General features: G+C 38.0%; 1 protein-coding gene across 4 annotated transcripts in view; it reads left to right on the top strand.

The window, feature by feature from the left end:
- CRY1 (cryptochrome circadian regulator 1) overlaps nucleotides 1-17951 on the top strand; it is a 51109-nt gene that overhangs the window by 23588 nt on the left and 9570 nt on the right. For all 4 annotated transcript variants that reach the window (XM_054719445.1, XM_054719446.1, XM_008144715.3 and 1 more), the window contains exons 2-4: nucleotides 7184-7292; nucleotides 9728-9870; nucleotides 17154-17338. In XM_054719445.1, the coding sequence (XP_054575420.1) occupies nucleotides 7184-7292; nucleotides 9728-9870; nucleotides 17154-17338 (437 nt within the window). The remainder of the gene's footprint in view (nucleotides 1-7183; nucleotides 7293-9727; nucleotides 9871-17153; nucleotides 17339-17951) is intronic.

Here is a 17951-nt window from a genome sequence, read left to right as displayed (position 1 = left end):
TATTCTTATATGTAAAAACTAGGATTTTTTACACAATTTTAATATATACCATGTTTTCCTGAAATATATTTATTGCCTATGTACATCAAGGAAAGATACTTAGTTTTGTCCAGAACTTTACTAAGTCTTGCCTAACATTACAGAATATCACTTCACCAAAGGCAGTACCACTCATGCTCTTTGAGTTGCCAATAATGTGCAACTGTATGAGTCTGTTTTTGTAGCTGTTGGATTTAAAAATAATTCCGTATGTACTTGTAGGTTTCCAACTAATTTGTTGTCTTTTTGTGTCATGCCCAGGTATTTACATACAGAAATATATGTTACTTTTTTAATCCTCACCTGAGGATATGTTTTTATTGATTTTGGAGAGAGGAAAGGAGAGAGAGAGAGTGAGAGAAGAGGGGAAGGAAAGGGAGGGAAGGAGAAAGACATTCATGTGAGAGAAAAACATGTTTTGGTTGCCTCCTGGCTGAGCATCAAACCTGCAGCCTTTTGGTGTACTCACTGATGCTCCAACCAATTCAGCCACACGGCCAGGGCATGTGTTACTTTCTTTTAAAATATAAATGACCCTCCTTTAACTGACCTCTCCCATGTATTATATTAGAGCATTATATAATGTTTTAAAATTGTGTTTATAGAGATACTCTATTATCTATGAATTTCATTTCATAATGTAAAAGAGGGCATTGTAAAATATTTATTAAAGGGACACTGTGACATGGTATAGATCCACTGATTTATTACCATTAGAGCCTTCCAAAATACAAAATTTGCTTTTAAAATATATATTTAATCTTTATTGAACATTAAACTATTCTCCATAGAAAATGTATATTACAAATATTCTGACAATTTGAATGATGATTTAGCAGCTAAAAGCACTAAGAATTTGTTGCAAACCAGAAAAAAGCATATATAAACTTTATGCTATTTATAGAGAAACAAGTTGCAATTTATAATTTTAAATTTCTAATAAAATACCATAGACTTTGGTTAATGACTGAAACTCTCTATTTTTTCTTCATTATAGTTAATAAGTCCAGAACTTTAATTTTTAAAATTTAATTCTATTGTTTCATGCAGAGGATAAGAGAGAATATTATGCATGGGGTTTTAAAGATTTTAATTTATATTCTTTAAATCAGTTCTCTAGAGTCAGCAATGAATTGTTTTAGCTTAAATATTCAAAGTGTAGTTTTTATTGTTGAGCATATATTTTATAAACTAAAGTTGCAGAACCAGATCGTTTTATTCTGGTATGATACATGTTAATTCATAATGCCTTACTTTCAGCACCAGAGGGGTTGTGTCATATTCTACCATTGTCTTTTATAGACTATTTTATAGACAGAAATTCTAGTTATATAAAGCTGTTCTAGCACAGGCTGGAAAGTAGGTCATTGTGACGGGGAGTATACCAAACTGCCCACTGGTTGCTATGGCAGTGACCTACTTTAAGAAACAACGTCTGTTGATTCATGCTGAAATCATCTTTGGAAATGGTATAAGGAAACTCACTGCATGTGTTTTTTCTAATAGTAGTAAGCTAGTGATCTCTGGAGGTTAAAAGCAATCCTTAAAATGTTTAAAGGGAAGAAATATATTTTCTCACCTAGCACCTCTGCAGTTTATTTTGAACTAGTACAGTTAGTGTTATAATTAAATAACACGAGAACTGTGCTTCTATGTAGGCAATACAATTATGCAAAGGGGGATATAGTGAGTTTTACTGGCCTTAGGCCTATTTAAAAACTAATCTGTTGCATGTAGTTAATAGCATTATTAATTTAACCTTCAAAGGATTGTAATTTCAAGGGAACAATAAGTATGCCAAATTGGAGGTCTGAAAATATATTCCTGTTAAAAGTGTGCCCTTTTTGTATTTTCAATATCAGTATTTAAAATCATTGCATTCCATATTGGATGCCTGTTCTAAGGCACATGTATTTGTAATATATAAAGGTTGAAATTGGTGTGTTCTCTGGAACACACTGAAACTGAACTCTGATAGAGTTTACTTGCTTCCCAGCTGAGGATAAAGGATGAAAGGTTAGACTTTATGTAGCACCCTTTCAAGTAACATTATTGGTTCAGCGCTAAAAAGATATCTGTCAATAAGTTGATACTTTGAACCTGAGATATCGGAGGTTTTATTTTATGGTATTATCAAGGAAGAATTATATGCTTAGAGATTAGTTGATTCAGGGTCTTAATTGCACTGTATCTTACCATATATATTCATATTCACATTTGCCTTGTCACTGGAAAAATTTTCATGGAATCTTTATCCAAAGTCACATTTAGGGGAAGTGATAAATTCAAGATGATTCTGTATATAAGTGTATATAGACTAATTCATTGTCTGCTGTTGGCATGCCCAGGTATTTGCATGTAGAAATACACGTTACTTTTTTCCAAAATATAAATTATGGCCCTGGCCAGTGTGACCCAGTTGGTTGGAGCATTGTCCGTCCCATGCACCAAAAGGTGGCATGATCCATTCCCAGTCAGGGCACATACCCAGGTTTCAGGTTCAATCTCCAGTTGGGGCATGTACTAGAGGCAGCTGATGTATGTTTCTCACATCAGTGTTTCTCTCCCTCCCTCCCTCTCTCCCTCCTTCCCTTCCTTCCTTTGTCTAAAATCAATATCTACACACACATATATAAATTATTACCAAGGGAGAATAATTATAACTTCTGTTTAATGATACCTGCCGAGTACTGATGATTCTACTAGGTGATTTTATGCTATTTATAATCCTTTCAACACTGTACAAGACAACTCTATAGGTCATTTTATCCTATTTCTAATCTTTTCAACAAATTGTATAAGGCACATGATGAGATTTGTTTGCAAAATGTAGAAACCAAAACACAGGTTAGGAAACTGTGGTTAGAAATGAAACACAGATACTTTATTTGAAATTCATCAGGAGGAGAAGGTGGTGTGTGGTGTGTGTATGTGTGTTAGCTATAAGGTGCCATCTGAAAGTTTCTTTAGGATGAAGTACATTATGTTCTTTGACAGTTCAGAGGATAAAGAAGTTAAAGCTGGAAGACTGAAGATTAGTAGGATATGAACTTGAAGAGATGGGAATTGGGAAAGGTATTCCAGGCCAAGGGAAAACATGGAGCAAATTCCAGGAGATTGGATGTCTAGGGAAAAGAGATGTAGTTTGTTTTGGTAGAAGGGGAAGGAGAGTGGTAGGAAATCAACTGGGAACCCTAAGTTAGTGGCCAAAGAAAAGAATTTGTTCTTTATTCTATAGAAGATCTTTGTACAGGAAAGTAAGCCTCAGGAATATTTGCTATTGTGTATAATGGATTAGAGTAGAAAGAGATTGTTAGGCAGATCTATTTTAGGCATTGCGGTAACTAATACCAGCAAGAAATAACAAGGTCTAGAATTATTGTAGCAAAATTAGAAGTGGTAGGAAGGAGGGGACAAAAAATAATAGATAACACATATAATCATGGTTACTATGGGTAAGGTACTTACCCATATACATTTCTGTTCCTTTGTTCTAAGAGCTTCGCATATATTAATTTATTTAATTCTCACACAATGCTATGTATGATATGAATCCTATTACTATCCCAGTTTTACAGGTGAGGAAATAGAGCTTTTCAGGATTGATTAAAGGATAGTAATTTGTTGCTAGACCTATTAAATTATGGGAAATCTGGGTAATGGGAGTACAGTAAAACCATGAAAATTCTATTGCTTAAAAAGATGTTCACTATGGATTAAACCAGGTTTATAGAAGATACAGTATTTCTCAGTTTTACTCTACTTTGAAGGATGCTAATTATCAATTTTATACCTTTTTATGAATTTTTTATAATTCTTTATTGTTGAAAGTATTACATTTGTCCCCTTCTTTCCCCCATTGACCCCTTCCAGCCTTCCCCTACCCCACCTTCCACCCCAGGCCTTCAGCACCCTGTTGTCTGTGGCCATGGGTTATGCATATATGCATACAAGGTCTTTGGTTGATTACCTCACACCCACCGACCCTCCCAGCCTTCGCTATTAGATTCCGCACTCTTTTCCATGCTTCATGTCTCTGGATCCACTCTGTTCATCAGTTTATTTTGTTACTTTTTATGAAGTTTTTAAAAAGTGTTTTCTTCTTCAAACCCACCCCAAACTCCCATTCCCCAAGGATAGCTGTTGTTAATAGCTTGGTATAAGTATACTTCCAGTTTTTTTCTTTTGCATATATAACATAAATAGATACATGTTATGTAAATTTTATTTTATCAAAATGATATTTTTTTTGAAATCATAGTGCAAAAAGCCTTGTAAGAAAAGATAGCATAACTGTTTTTCTTTTCTTCACAAGTCTTTTCTATTTAAAATATTTGAATACAAAGTAAGCATTATATTTTTTAAAGTACTGTACCTATATTTGAATACACTGTACTTCTGCAATTTTTATGTGAAATTACAGTGAGTTATAATATCCATGAAAAAAACACCATCAATAACATCTGTTTAGTGGGGTAAACTGTAGCATAGGGACTATAGTCAATAATATTGTAATCACTATGTATGATGCCATGTGGGTATTTGTATTATCAGGGGGGATCACCTCATAGATTTATGAATGTTGTGCTCACTTCGGCAGCACATGTAATAAATTATGTAATTGTCTAACCACTGTGCCGTATGCCTGAAACTAATATAAAATAATACTGGATGTCAACTGTAATTGAAAATAACATTTTAAAAAATAACATCTGTGGAAGAAAAACACCATATTGAAATACATTTCTATTCCTTTGTTCTGTTAAGTGCCAAAACAAAATTAATTCTTTGGTTGCAAAATTTTTTATATTGCAATACATTGATTGCTTCAGTCCATATCATTTTGTACAATGTTTGTTTGTTTCATAGGGTGTTTATTGAAAACATTAAGAATGACTATTCAGCCGAAACCGGTTTGGCTCAGTGGATAGTGCGTCGGTCTGCGGACTGAAAGGTCCCAGGTTCGATTCCGGTCAAGGGCATGTACATTGGTTGTGGGCACATCCCCGGTAGGGGGTGTGCAGGAGGCAGCTGGTCGATGTTTCTCTCTCATCGATGTTTCTAGCTCTCTATCCCTCTCCCTTCCTCTCTGTAAAAAATCAATAAAATATATATTTAAAAAAATATAGTGGCTTCCCCCCTGCGTGTGGGGGAAAAAAGAAAAAAAAGAATGACTATTCAGCTTGTGAACAAGAAAGGAAAAATAAAGGGCCAATTATTAATTAATAGAGACATTCATTTTATTAATTAATCAGGTCCTTTTTATTTTCCCATCTGACAGTCTATCATTGACCTACTTTTACCATATAGAAATATTTTCAACAAAAAGTTGAATGAGGAGAAGAACTCTTACTATATACTACCAGGTCTAGTAGAGAAGATACTGAATGAAACTAATGGTACAAAAAAGATTTGAGAATTATCTCTGCCTTGAATTATCCTTCTAGGACATTTTACTCTTCTACTGTTTAAATTTAAGAAAACTTTAAATTGCTAGTTCATTCAAATTTTTAATTTTTTTTCAACTTTTTAATTTTTGATCTGACTACTGGTATCTAAAAACTCTTTAGCCAAGCAAATGCATAAACTAGATGATTCCCATTAAACATTTATCACCAAACATTGGAAGTTACAATAATCTTTTCCCCCAAAGAATTTGCACATTGGTAGTGGTGGGGTGAGGTAGAGTGAGGATGGAGTGTTAGTGGGGTAACTATGAACCAAGATAGAAAAGGAAGGTGGTGAAATATAAATGTGAGAATACAAAGGTCTGTTTCCTATTTGTTTTAGAATGATGGTGAGACTACTGATGGTGAAATCATGAGATGTCTTTTAATGTCCACCTGAGTATAGCACTATGACTCCCCAAGCCCATAGAGATCATCTTTCTAGCTGAGGGGAACAGAATATAGTTGAAATGTTACAGAAAATTAACATGAGGCAAACAATGAGGTTGAGCCTTCCAGGGGTGGAGGTGTGACATCTCTTTCAAATTTGTTCTTAAGTGGCCACTCCATTTCTTCACAATAAAAGATGCACACTAAGCAGTCTTCTGGTACTGCCCCAGAATTTCCCCAGATATCTATCGTGGATAAACCTTGTTGGTACTTATTTTATTGAAAAAAAATCTGTAGCCCTACCTGCCTCATGAAATCTTTTAAAAAAATAATTTGACATACTTTACACTCAGAGTTAATGCCATGTAATTTAATGTCTATTATCAACTTCTTTTTCTTTAATTAGATCAGAAACTTGAAAATGAGCATTGTTATCTCTCTCCTAGATCATTACAGTATCCCCTAGTAACATGCTCAAATTTTTAAATTATTCATTTGCTCAGAGTGATTAAATAGGATGTTTCTATATTTTTTCCAGTAGAAAATGCTCTGGATTTTTCAGATTCATTTGTCTATATGAACTTGAATTCATTTCATCATGTTTAAACAATGAGATCAATTCATTTAATTATTTTATTTCTTAATATAATTTTTATATTTACAAATTAAACTTTTGTTAAGTAACTATTATTTAATGAAAATTAGTGATTTAATTTACGAACTTCGTTAGGGATACTAAGAAACTTTTGCTGTAGTTAGAAAACATTAGACATATAGATTCTGGAAATAGTAATTTATATATCAACTAGAGGCCCAGTGCACGAAATTCTTGCACTTGGTCGGGCGGTGGGGGGGGCGGGGGTGTCCCTTAGCCTGGCCTGAGCCCTCTCACAGTCCAGGAGTCCTCGGAGGATGTCCAACTGCCAGCTTGGGCCGCCCCCTGCGCCAGTCAGACATCCTTAGTGCTGCCATGGAGGTGGGAGAGGCTTCCACTTCCACCCCTGTACTCACCAGTCATGAGCCCGGCTTCTGGCTGAGTGGCACTCCCCCTGTGGGAGCGCTCTGGCCACCAGGGGGAAGCTCCTACTTTGAGTGTCTGCCCCCTGCTGGTCAGTGGGCATCATATTGACCAGTCGTTCTGCCATTCGGTCAATTTGCATATTAGCCTTTTATTTTATAGGATTAGAGATGATAAGAAATAAGATGATGGAGTTGGCATTTCAACTTTTAGAATAACATGATTTTGCAATATTTTATATCTTCTAAGTATATATTTTAATAACTTTAATAATAATATTTCTCCCTAGATTTTTGCTTCAGTGTCTTGAAGACCTTGATTCTAATCTGAGAAAATTAAACTCTCGTCTGTTTGTGATTCGTGGACAACCAGCAGATGTGTTTCCTAGGCTTTTCAAGGTAATTATGTATAAAATAGTAATCTCTTGTCAGAGAAGACACATATTTGGTAAATAAGGTGTTTTGAGTAATTTAAAGTGTGGGAAATACAAGTTTTTAAATAAAAATTTTGTGGGTTTTTTCCTTTATTTAGTAAAAAAAGTTACACATTATAAAATCAGACAGTAAAAGAAGTGGCTTATAATGAAAAAATTTTTCTTGTGCCTTAAACTGCTAGTTTCTTTCCCAGAAGTAAAAACTACCAGTCTCTTGTATATTCATTAGAAATATTTTTTAATAAATAAAAATGTATATCTATGTATTTTTGTGTGTATGTTATTATCCCCCTTTTTAAAAACACAGCATTCTGTGCAGTGCTTTACTTATATAACCATTATTTTGGAGATTGTTCCATATTACTTCCCCAGTCTTTTAAATTGCTTCATAGTATTTCATTGTGTAAATATGCTATAATTTCTTTAGCCTTTTACTGAATATTGAATTATTTTTCCACAGGCCTTTTGCTAATACAAATAATGCTGTCAGTGAACATTCTTGTCCAGACATACATATCTTTGATCACATGTGCCACTACATTTGTGGGATAATTCTTAGAAGAAGACTTCTGGGTCAAAGGCCTGTAACGATTGACATGCTACCAATAATACAAAATTGTGGTGTGTTTTTTTAACTTGGTAGAATTGTAAAAATCTCCTCATCTTATTTCTTTCTTCTTATTTCCAAATGAAAAAATTAGTCCTAGAGAGATTGAATGAGTTGACCAAAGTCATACAACTAGCTCATGAAAGTGCTCAGACCAAAAGCTGAGTTTCTTAGCTTTTTTTATTCATCCCTTCCTATTTACTACCCTTAGAATTCCAAATGTATATTTTCTTTTTGTCTTGCAGCTGTTTAATTCATCAAGTTTTTATAATAGCAGTGTTTCTATTTTTAATTCAAAAGAGAACATTCCTTTCCCTGAATGAGAATGTTCCCAGTGCTGGGATTCAAGTAACACTTCCTAGCTTTTTCCCACTAGTGTGAAAGAAACCTGTAATGTTTAGGGTTTGACTAATGCAAGAGTTTTGACTAGTGAAAATTTATTACATTAAAATTTGTTCACTACTGTAGCTGCTTAGAGTCAGAATTTAACTTAGGTATATGGAAGAGATTTCAGTAGAAAGCATATCAGGAACAACAGTAATAGTTTATCAACAACTCATGAGTAAAAAAGTATGTGTGGGTAATTGCTTCAACCTTATCTCTGAATTGATGTGGTATAAATAAAATCAATCCTAAGAAGATTGTAGTTGCTTTAAAAATAACAAAACTTTTATTTACTTGTTTTTTAAAAAACTTGTTTTAAGTCAGCAAATCTTTTGTGTTCTTTGTTTTGATCATTTTTTTGCACAAAATAGCATATTATTAGATCAAACAGTCTTTTGCAATTAGGTGATCTCCTGTCTAGTCAGTTTGCAGAGAGGCACATACAGATAAAGTGCTTATTATTTTATTCTGATTTTTCCTTGGGCTACATACAATAGTCTGTATAAAAGGCCATTTATGAAAACTTTCTTTCATATTTATTTACTCAGTCTAGGACAAGAGGGAATTAAAATTTTTTTAAATTGTATTGATGTGTGTTTTCTAAAGTGTTGTTTAGAGGTTACTACATGCATGTGTTTGGAAAAACAAAAGTCTAAACGGTTATAAAATAAAAAAGTAGACCTCCTTCCCATCTCTAATCACACGCTCAATTTCTCTGAGGGAAAAAATACTTGTGTCCATGACTAGCTGACTCATTTACATTATTGCTTCTGTTTTTTTTTAAATTTTTAAAATTTTTATTCATTATTTTTTAGAGATAGAAGAAAGGGTGAGGGGGTGGAGAGAGAGAGAAAAAACATTGATTGGTTGTCTCCCTCGCGCTCCCCGACTAAGGATCAAACCCACAAACTAGGTATGTGCTCTGACTGGAAATTGACCCACAACCTTTTGGTGTAGCAGATGATGCTTCAACCAACTGAGCCACCTGGCCAGAGTGCCTCTGGTTTTATTATTTTAATACAGAAAATAGTGAGATTTTTTAATAGGTAAGTAATCCTATTTCCCACATTAGAGGTAAAAATAGTTGAGACCTGATAACAGTGCCTTTAGTTTATTGGATTGGTGACAATAGTTTCAGTATTGCTGTCTTTTTTAGCATGCATTTTCTTCTCTCTATAGCATTTGCTCATTCCATTTCTGTTGAGTAGACTTAGGAATGGGGTCAGAGCATTTTTATATACACATATTTACATGCACATATGTCTGATAAATTTTTTTCTGATGTGTTTTGAGCCCTAGCCAGTTAAAGATTGATGTATGTATAATCATTTGATATACAAATTATGAATTTAATTTCCAACCTCCATTCTTAAAATTTGTGTTCATTTTGCCCCTTTATCTTATTTTAGGAATGGAACATTACTAAACTTTCAATTGAGTATGATTCTGAGCCCTTTGGAAAGGAACGAGATGCAGCTATTAAGAAACTGGCTACTGAAGCTGGAGTAGAAGTGATTGTACAAATTTCACATACATTATATGACCTAGACAAGTAAGTATTTTTTCCTTTTTTATTACAGTAAAATACACATAACATAATATTTGTCATCTTAACCATTTTTATTTTTTATTTATTTATTTTTTAATCTTTATTGTTCAGATTATTACATATGTTCCTCTTATTTTTCCCCATAGCTCCCCTCCACCTGATTCCTCACCCCACCCCATGCCCTTACCCCCTGCCACTGTCCTCATCCATAGGTGTAAGATTTTTGTCCAGCCGAAACCGGTTTGGCTCAGTGGATAGAGCGTCAGTCTGCGGACTGAAAGGTCCCAGGTTCGATTCCGGTCAAGGGCATGTACATTGGTTGCGGGCATGTCCCCAGTGGGGGATGTGCAGGAGGCAGCTGGTCGATGTTTCTCTCTCATCAATGTTTCTAACTTTCTATCCCTCTCCCTTCCTCTCTGTAAAATATCAATAAAATATATTTAAAAAAAAAAAAGATTTTTGTCCAATCTCTTCCCACACCTCTCACACCCTCTTTCCCCCAAGAATTCTCAGTCCACTCCCTTTCTATGCCCCTGATTCTGTTATATTCATCAGTTTATTCTGTTCATCAGATTTTTTTATTCACTTGATTTTTAGAATCACTTGTTGATAGGTATGTATTTGTTGTCATTTTATTGTTCATAATTTTTATCTTTACCTTTTTTTTCTTCTTCCTCTTCTTAAAGAATACCCTTCAGCATTTCATATAATCCTGGTTTGGTGGTGATGAACTCCTTTAGCTTTTTCTTGTCTGTGAAGCTCTTTATCTGACCTTCAATTCTAAATGATAGCTTTGCTGGGTAGAGTAATCTTGGTTGTAGGTTCTTACTGTTCATCACTTTGAATATTCTTGCCACTCCCTTCTGGCCTGCATAGTTTCTGTTGAGAAATCAGGTGACAGTCTTATGGGTACTCCCTTGTTAGGTAACCAACTGTTTTTCTCTTGCTGCTTTCAAGATTCTCTCTTTGTCTTTTGCCCTTGGCATTTTAATTATGATGTGCTTGGTGTGGTCCTCTTTGGATTCCTCTTGTTTGGGGTTCTGTGTGCTTCCTGGACTTGTAAGTCTATTTCTTTCACCAGGTAGGGGAAGTTTTCTGTCATTATTTCTTCAAATAGGTTTTCAATATTTTGCTCTCTCTCTTCTTCTGGCACCCCCATAATTCAGATGTTCATACGCTTAAAGTTGTCCCAGAGGCTCCTTACACTATCTTTATATGTTTGGATTCTTTTTTCTTTTCTTTTTTTCTGGTTGGGTGTTTTTTGTTTCAAATCTTTGGTTTGATTCTTGGGGTCCTTTGATCTACTGTTGAATTTCTGTATATTCTTTATTTCAGATAGTGTAGGCTTAATTTCTGACTGGTCCTTTTTCATTTTTGGGGCATTCTCATTAAGATCTTTAAAGGTCTCACTAAGTTCCTCAGGTTTTTAGCAGATTCTTGAGTAACCTTTTAAATGTGGTTTTGAACTCTATGTCCAGTAGTTTGCTTTCCTCCATTTCTTTCATTCGTGACATGTTTCTTTGTCTCCGCATTCTGGCTGCTTCCCTGTGTTGATGGAGTGGCTTTGTGTGGTAGGTGACCTATAGGGCCCAGTGGTTCAGCCTCCACAATCACCTGAGGTGGATACTCTGGGTGCACTCCTTTGTAGGCTGAGTGCACAGTCTTGTTGTAGGTAAGCCTTGATTGCTGTTGGTATACTGGGAGGAATTTACCTCCAGGCCAATTGGCTGTGAGGACCCGCTGTGACTATAATGGAAGAACTGCTGTACTGGAGACACCCTTATGGGGCTGGACTTGTTTCAGTGGGGCTTTGGTGCTCACTGAGTCTGCCTCTTGAATGTGTCACTTATGGATGTGAGAAGTTGAAATCTGGTGTTGTCTCACACTGACCACTAGGTACACTGGGTCTGGATCTCCAATGGCATGCAGGTCAGCTACTATTTGAGGCCACCCAGCAGGAGCTACAGCGAGGTCTGCAGATTTCTCCTGGTCTGACCAGAGCTGCAGTTTGTTATGTTAAGCTGCGATAGGGCAGGCCATTTATATGCAAAAGCCGCTGTGCAGTTTGGGTGGGTTTGTAAATTGGGCGGGGCGGGGTCTCAGGGAGTCACTAGGGCGTGGCAAATAGTGATGGCTGCCAGTCAGCTGTCTCTGCGTCTCCACGTTTCCAAGTCCCCACATCCCGTGCTTCAGCGCAGTAAACAATGATTCCTGCGCGCAGCTCTGCAAGAAAGCCACCTTCACTTTCCGACCCGATGGCAGACAGTCCAGCTTCTCCCCGTAGGGGTCTGGGTCCCCAGAGTCTCTCTAGAAACTGGAGTTCAGAGTAACGGGGAGTTGTGTCTCCCTTCGGGTTGAAACAGCACACCCAGTCGCCAACCACCAGCCCGATTCGCGCGCCTATGTACCTCAGCTTTTCCGCACTGTGCACGTCTCAGTGCTCTTTTCTCTTTCCTTCTAGTTGTAGAACTTCTACTCAGCCAGCTTTCCCGTGGTTCTGGGTGATAGACGTTTTGTCTTTTAGTTGTAGTTTTGGTGTGGTTGTGAGAGGCAGCATGTACAGGTGTATACCTTATGCCTCCATCTTGGTTTTTCCCATCTTAACCATTTTTAAATGTACAGTTAAGTAGTAGTTTGTACATAGACAAATATGTCTTAAGCTATGGGACATAGGTTTCTAAAATGGAAATAACATTTACATAATAGAGTTGTGGGAGAATACAGTTGTGGGAGAATTAAATAAATATATATTAAACCCTTAGCATAACTGCTATAAGTTTTACTTACCTCATGATAGATACCAAACTTAACAGCCATCTTATCTAATAATAGACAAACATGTAAATTGACCGTACCTCCGCTACGCTACCAGCCAATCAGGAGTGATATGCAATTTAACCCAACAAAGATGGCGGTTAATTTGCATACTCAGCCGCTGAGTGACGGGGGCGGGATGCTTGCATCGTTGCCATGGTGACAACGCAAGCGTTCTGCCCCACCCCCAGTCTCTCAGGGTCTCTGGCAGTGTGGGAAGGAGGGGCCGGAGTAGAAAGAGGTGGCTCCCGGAGCGGAAAGAGGTGGCTCCGGGTCCTGAGCGGAAAGGGGCTGAGCCGGAGTAGAGAGGCGGTGCCAACAACCAGGGAAAGGAAAGCCCATTCTAGCACGAATCTTTGTGCATCGGGCTTCTAGTGGTACATAAGACGAAAATACTGAGAATTTTAGTTTCAAAATATTAAGAGTATCAAAATTCTCCTTGACTATTCTAACTCAGCCTACTGTTGGTCTTGCCTTTCTGGGCTCTTAGCAACATTAATTTTATAGTTTATTTGATACATAGGCATAAACTGCCTTGATATATTTTATATGACTGTCTTAAGTTACTTAACTTTATGTATGTATCTTGTCTATCTAGATTTTAAATCCAGATGCAAATTGTATAAAATATTACTTTGGATAGCTAGAGTCCTCTCAACAATGGCATCCTATATAATAAAGAGGTAATTTGCAAATTGACCATCACTCCAGCACACAAGATGGCCGCCCCTATGTGGACACAAGATGGCCAGCACAAGATGGCCGGCAGGGGAGGGCACTTGTGGATGATCAGGCCAGCAGGGGTGGGCAGTTGAGAGGGACTAGGCCTGAAAAGGAGGGCAGTTGGGGGCGATCAGGCCTGCAGGGGAGGGCAGTTAGGGGTGACCAGGCCAGCAGGGGAAGGCAGTTAGGGGTGACCAGGCTGGCAGGGGAGGGCAGTTAGGGGCAACCAAGCCTGCAGGGGTGGGCAGTTGGGAGCGACCAGGCCTGCAGGGGAGGACAGTTAGGGGCGACCAGGCCTTAAGGGGAGGGTAGTTAGGGGAAATCAGGCCGGCAGGGGAGGGCAGTAAGGGGCAATCAGGCTGGCAGGGAAGGGCAGTTAGGGGCAACCAGGCCTGCAGGGGAGGGAAGTTAGAGGTGACCAGGCCTGCAGGGGAGGGAAGTTGGGGGTGACCAGACCGGCAGGGGAGGGCAGTTGGGGGTGACCAAGCTGGCAAGGGAGGGCAATTAGGAGTGACTGGGCCAGCAGGGGAGGGCAGTTAGGGGTGACCAGGCCGGTAGGGGAGGGCAGTTAGGGGCAATCATCTGGCAGGGGAGCAGTTAGGCATCGATCACGCTGGCAGGGGAGTGGTTAGGGGGTGATCAGGCTAGCAGGCAGAAGCGGTTAGGGGCAGGCAGGCAGACAGACAGGCAAGCGGTTGAGAGCCAGCAGTCCTGGATTGTGAGAGGGATCCCAGATGGAGAGGATGCAGGCTGGGCTGAGGGACACACACACCCTGGGCCTCTAGTAGTAGTATATTCCTCAAAGTGTATTTCTTGAAATATCAGTCTTTAATGATACTTTGCCCAACAAAAAGTCTGTGGTCAAGTTTAAATTTAGGAAGTATTATATGCTGTGAGTTTTGAAAGTTCATAAGATTTATTAATTTATGCATACTCTTGCCCTCATAAGTGCAGAATTCTCATAATTTATCTACCTTTTACATTGTTTTACCTTTTAATTTACTTACACTTTTTTTTTAATATATTTTATTGATTTTTTACAGAGAGGAAGGGAGAGAGATAGAGCGTCAGAAACATTGATGAGAGAGAAACACCGATCAGCTGCCTCCTGCACAACCCCTACTGGGATTGTGCCCACAACCAAGGTACATGCCCTTGACTGGAATCAAACCTGGGACCTTTCAGTCCGAAGGCTGACGCTCTATCCACTGAGCCAAACCGGTTTTGGCTTTACTTACACTTTTTATCAAGTTAATATAGCTAATTATAAGTAACATGGCAAACTAGTTAATTTTATTCTACTTTTCCAAGTGTATCAAAAAATGGTGACTTGATTCAGCAAGGATCTTACTTGATATTAAGCCAGAAGTTATATATCCTTTGATAATAAACTTGCCTTCTAATTTACCAGTTGTTTTTTTTAACTCTAGGGAGCTTTAGCAAGGAGTAAAAACAGGATAAGAGCAGTTGCTTCTAAGTGGAAGACCAGTGTTATACATAAAATTGAATTGTTTATTGGATTGAATGTGAAGATTAACCATGTATAATCCATCATAAAACAATCTAATCTAATAATAGACAAATATGCAAATTGACCATACCTCCGACACACCCACAAGACACGCCCACCATCCAATCAGAGCAAGCATGCAAATTAACCCAAACCAAGATGGCTACAGCCACAGAGAGCAAGGTTTCCTAGGTAACAGAGGAAGCCAAGCTTTCTGCCAGCCGTTGCAGGCCTAAGCCTCCACTCAAGCTACAAAGTTTCAATTATAGAAGGTAGACAAATTCAAACAAATGGCGGCAGAATGGAGCTTGAGAGAGCAGGCCAGGGTTGCCGCTGGCAACAGGGGAAGCAAAGCTTTCCACACACCCTGGCCAGGCCCACCCGCTTAAGGCAACAAAGTTTCAATTATAACCCCAACACAAATGGCTTCGGGCCTCGGAGGGAGCCCCAGGCTTGGCTCTGCTCCAGGCTACAAAGTTTCAATTGTAGAAGGAAAATAAATTCCAGATACCAGGGCCTCCGCTTGCGTTGCCAGGGGGCATGGCCGGCCTGCAAACCACCACAGGCCCCTCACTCAGGCCGCCCCACGCCCCAAGGGTACCCCACCCTGATCAGGGACACCCTTCAGGGCAAACCAGCTGGCCCCCACCCCTGTACCAGGCCTCTATCCTATCTAATAAGAGTACTATGCAGATTGATCATCACTGCAACACACAATATAGCTGCCCCCATGTGGTCAAAGATCCTGCCCCCATGTGGACACAGGATCACCACCACAAGATGGCCAGCAGGAGAGGGCAGTTGGGAGGCACCTGGCCTGCAAGGGAGGGCAGTTGAGAGGGACCAAGCCTGCAAGGGAGGGCAGTTGGAGCTGATCAACCCTGCAGGAGAGGGCAGTTAGGGGTGACCAGGCCAGCAGAGGAGGGAAGTTGGGGGCAAACAGGCTGGCAGCAGAGTGGTTATGGGGTGATCAGGCTGGCAGGCACAAATGGTTAGGGGCAATCAGGAAGGCAGGCAGGCAAGCAGTTGGGAGCCAGCAGTCCTGGATTGTGAGAGGGATGTCCGACTGCCCGTTTAGGCCCGATCCCAGGGATCGGGCCTAAACGGGCAGTCGGGCATCCCTTGAGGAGTCCCAGATTGGAGAGGGTACAGGCTGGGCTGAGGGACAACCCCCCTCCGTGCACGAATTTCGTGCACCGGGCCTCTAGTGTAACATATAGAAAACTAAGGTTTTTATTTTGTTTCTGTTATATAATTAGTAGTAGTGTCATTGCAGTATCATTATAATTGACAGATTTCATTATGACCCTAAGTATAAACTCAAAGTATTACACCAAAAGCAAAACTATTGAAATTAGAGAGGATAATTTTTTTGTTATGACCTGTACATATAATTGATACATAATATATGTGGCATAATGAAAAATGTACTGTATTTGGATTAAGAAAACTTTGATGTGCTATTTATTAGCTATGTGACCTTGACTAATTTAACTCTCTTGGTAGGCTTTGATTTCTGATCATGAAATGATGGAGTTGGATTTTACCAGTAATTCTTTATTAAGGCTAAATGCTAAACAAATGGCCATAATAAAAAAGAATAGTTATTCCCAAATAGTGTTGAATTCAAACTACCTTTGGCAAACATGAATCTTTCCTTTTAGTACACTTGATTGAAGCAATAGTGATTGGAAGGAAACATAAAGTATGTACATAAAATATATATATAAAATATGTATGCTGATATTTTTAACAAAAGCATGAGCAAATAGAAAATAGCAAGTGATTGTCACTACAGTAATATAGAATCCTAATTAATGACTTTGTTTGCTCTTTGATATAATATTGGCCTGGTTTAGTTTTTATTGATGATTAATAGATTCTTTGAGCTGAGTTATAATGTCTTTACATTTGTACTTTGAGCTAAGTTATGTTTTTACATTTTTATGTTATTGCCTTTAATATGTTATTGTTATTTGGCCACTTGTTTTTTCACTCATAGGGGCTTAATATCCTTAGTCTTAAAGGTTTTGGTATTTACATGCTATATATTTTTGACATCTAGCAGATGTCTAGAAAATGAAGGAAATTGTTTTTCGATTCTTTACCATTTTTAACAAGTTTCCTGGTCATTCTATAAGTCAAGTAATTTTATTTATTTTCTGGTTTTAAGCCTTTTCAGAGCTTAAATATATTGTTGTTTTTTATACTAACTAGATTTTACTAACTTTTGTAATAGGATCATAGAACTTAATGGTGGACAACCGCCTCTTACTTATAAAAGATTCCAAACTCTCATCAGCAAAATGGAACCACTAGAAATACCAGTAGAGACAATTACTTTGGAAGTGATAGAAAAGTGCACAACTCCTTTGTCTGATGACCATGATGAGAAATATGGAGTCCCTTCACTGGAAGAACTAGGTGGGTATAAATGGTAAAAATTAAAACTTAAGAGCTAATAAATCACTCAGAGAACCCATTTCTGATTTGACATGTATTTTGCATTAAGAGAGATAGGAGAAAAAGCAAAAGAAACTAAAACTAAGATGTGATAAATCTGTGTATTATTTATGTGTTCTAAAATACGTGATCACTCTGGCTGGTCTGACTCAGTTGGTTGAGTGTTGTCCCATGCACAGAAAGGTTGACAGTTTGATTCCCAGTCAGGGCACATGCCCGAGTTGCGGACTTGTCCCCTACCAGAGACATGTGGAAGGCAGCTAATTAATGTTCCACTCTCACATCAATGTTTCTCTCTCTCCCTCTCCTTTACTCTCTCTCTAAAAATTAATAAATATATTTTTAAAAATAAAAATAAAGTATGTGATCTCTCTTGTTATCAACTTAAAATATACATTTTAAAGAATAGAGAACATTATTGTCTATATGCGAGGATCTATCCAGGGTCATCAATTCATTTTTATTCTACTGTCATAATTTTTCTTCAGTTATTTTTCCTTGCAATTATTTGGGTTAAATAAAAAGTATTTATGTTCCGGAATTATTATTATTATTATTATTTTTTTTTATTTTT

Source organism: Eptesicus fuscus, chromosome 7, assembly GCF_027574615.1.
Source record: "Eptesicus fuscus isolate TK198812 chromosome 7, DD_ASM_mEF_20220401, whole genome shotgun sequence".
NCBI classification, from domain to species: domain Eukaryota; kingdom Metazoa; phylum Chordata; class Mammalia; order Chiroptera; family Vespertilionidae; genus Eptesicus; species Eptesicus fuscus.
Note: the sequence above shows the minus strand (reverse complement) of the source record. Positions and strands in the feature narration are given on the sequence as shown.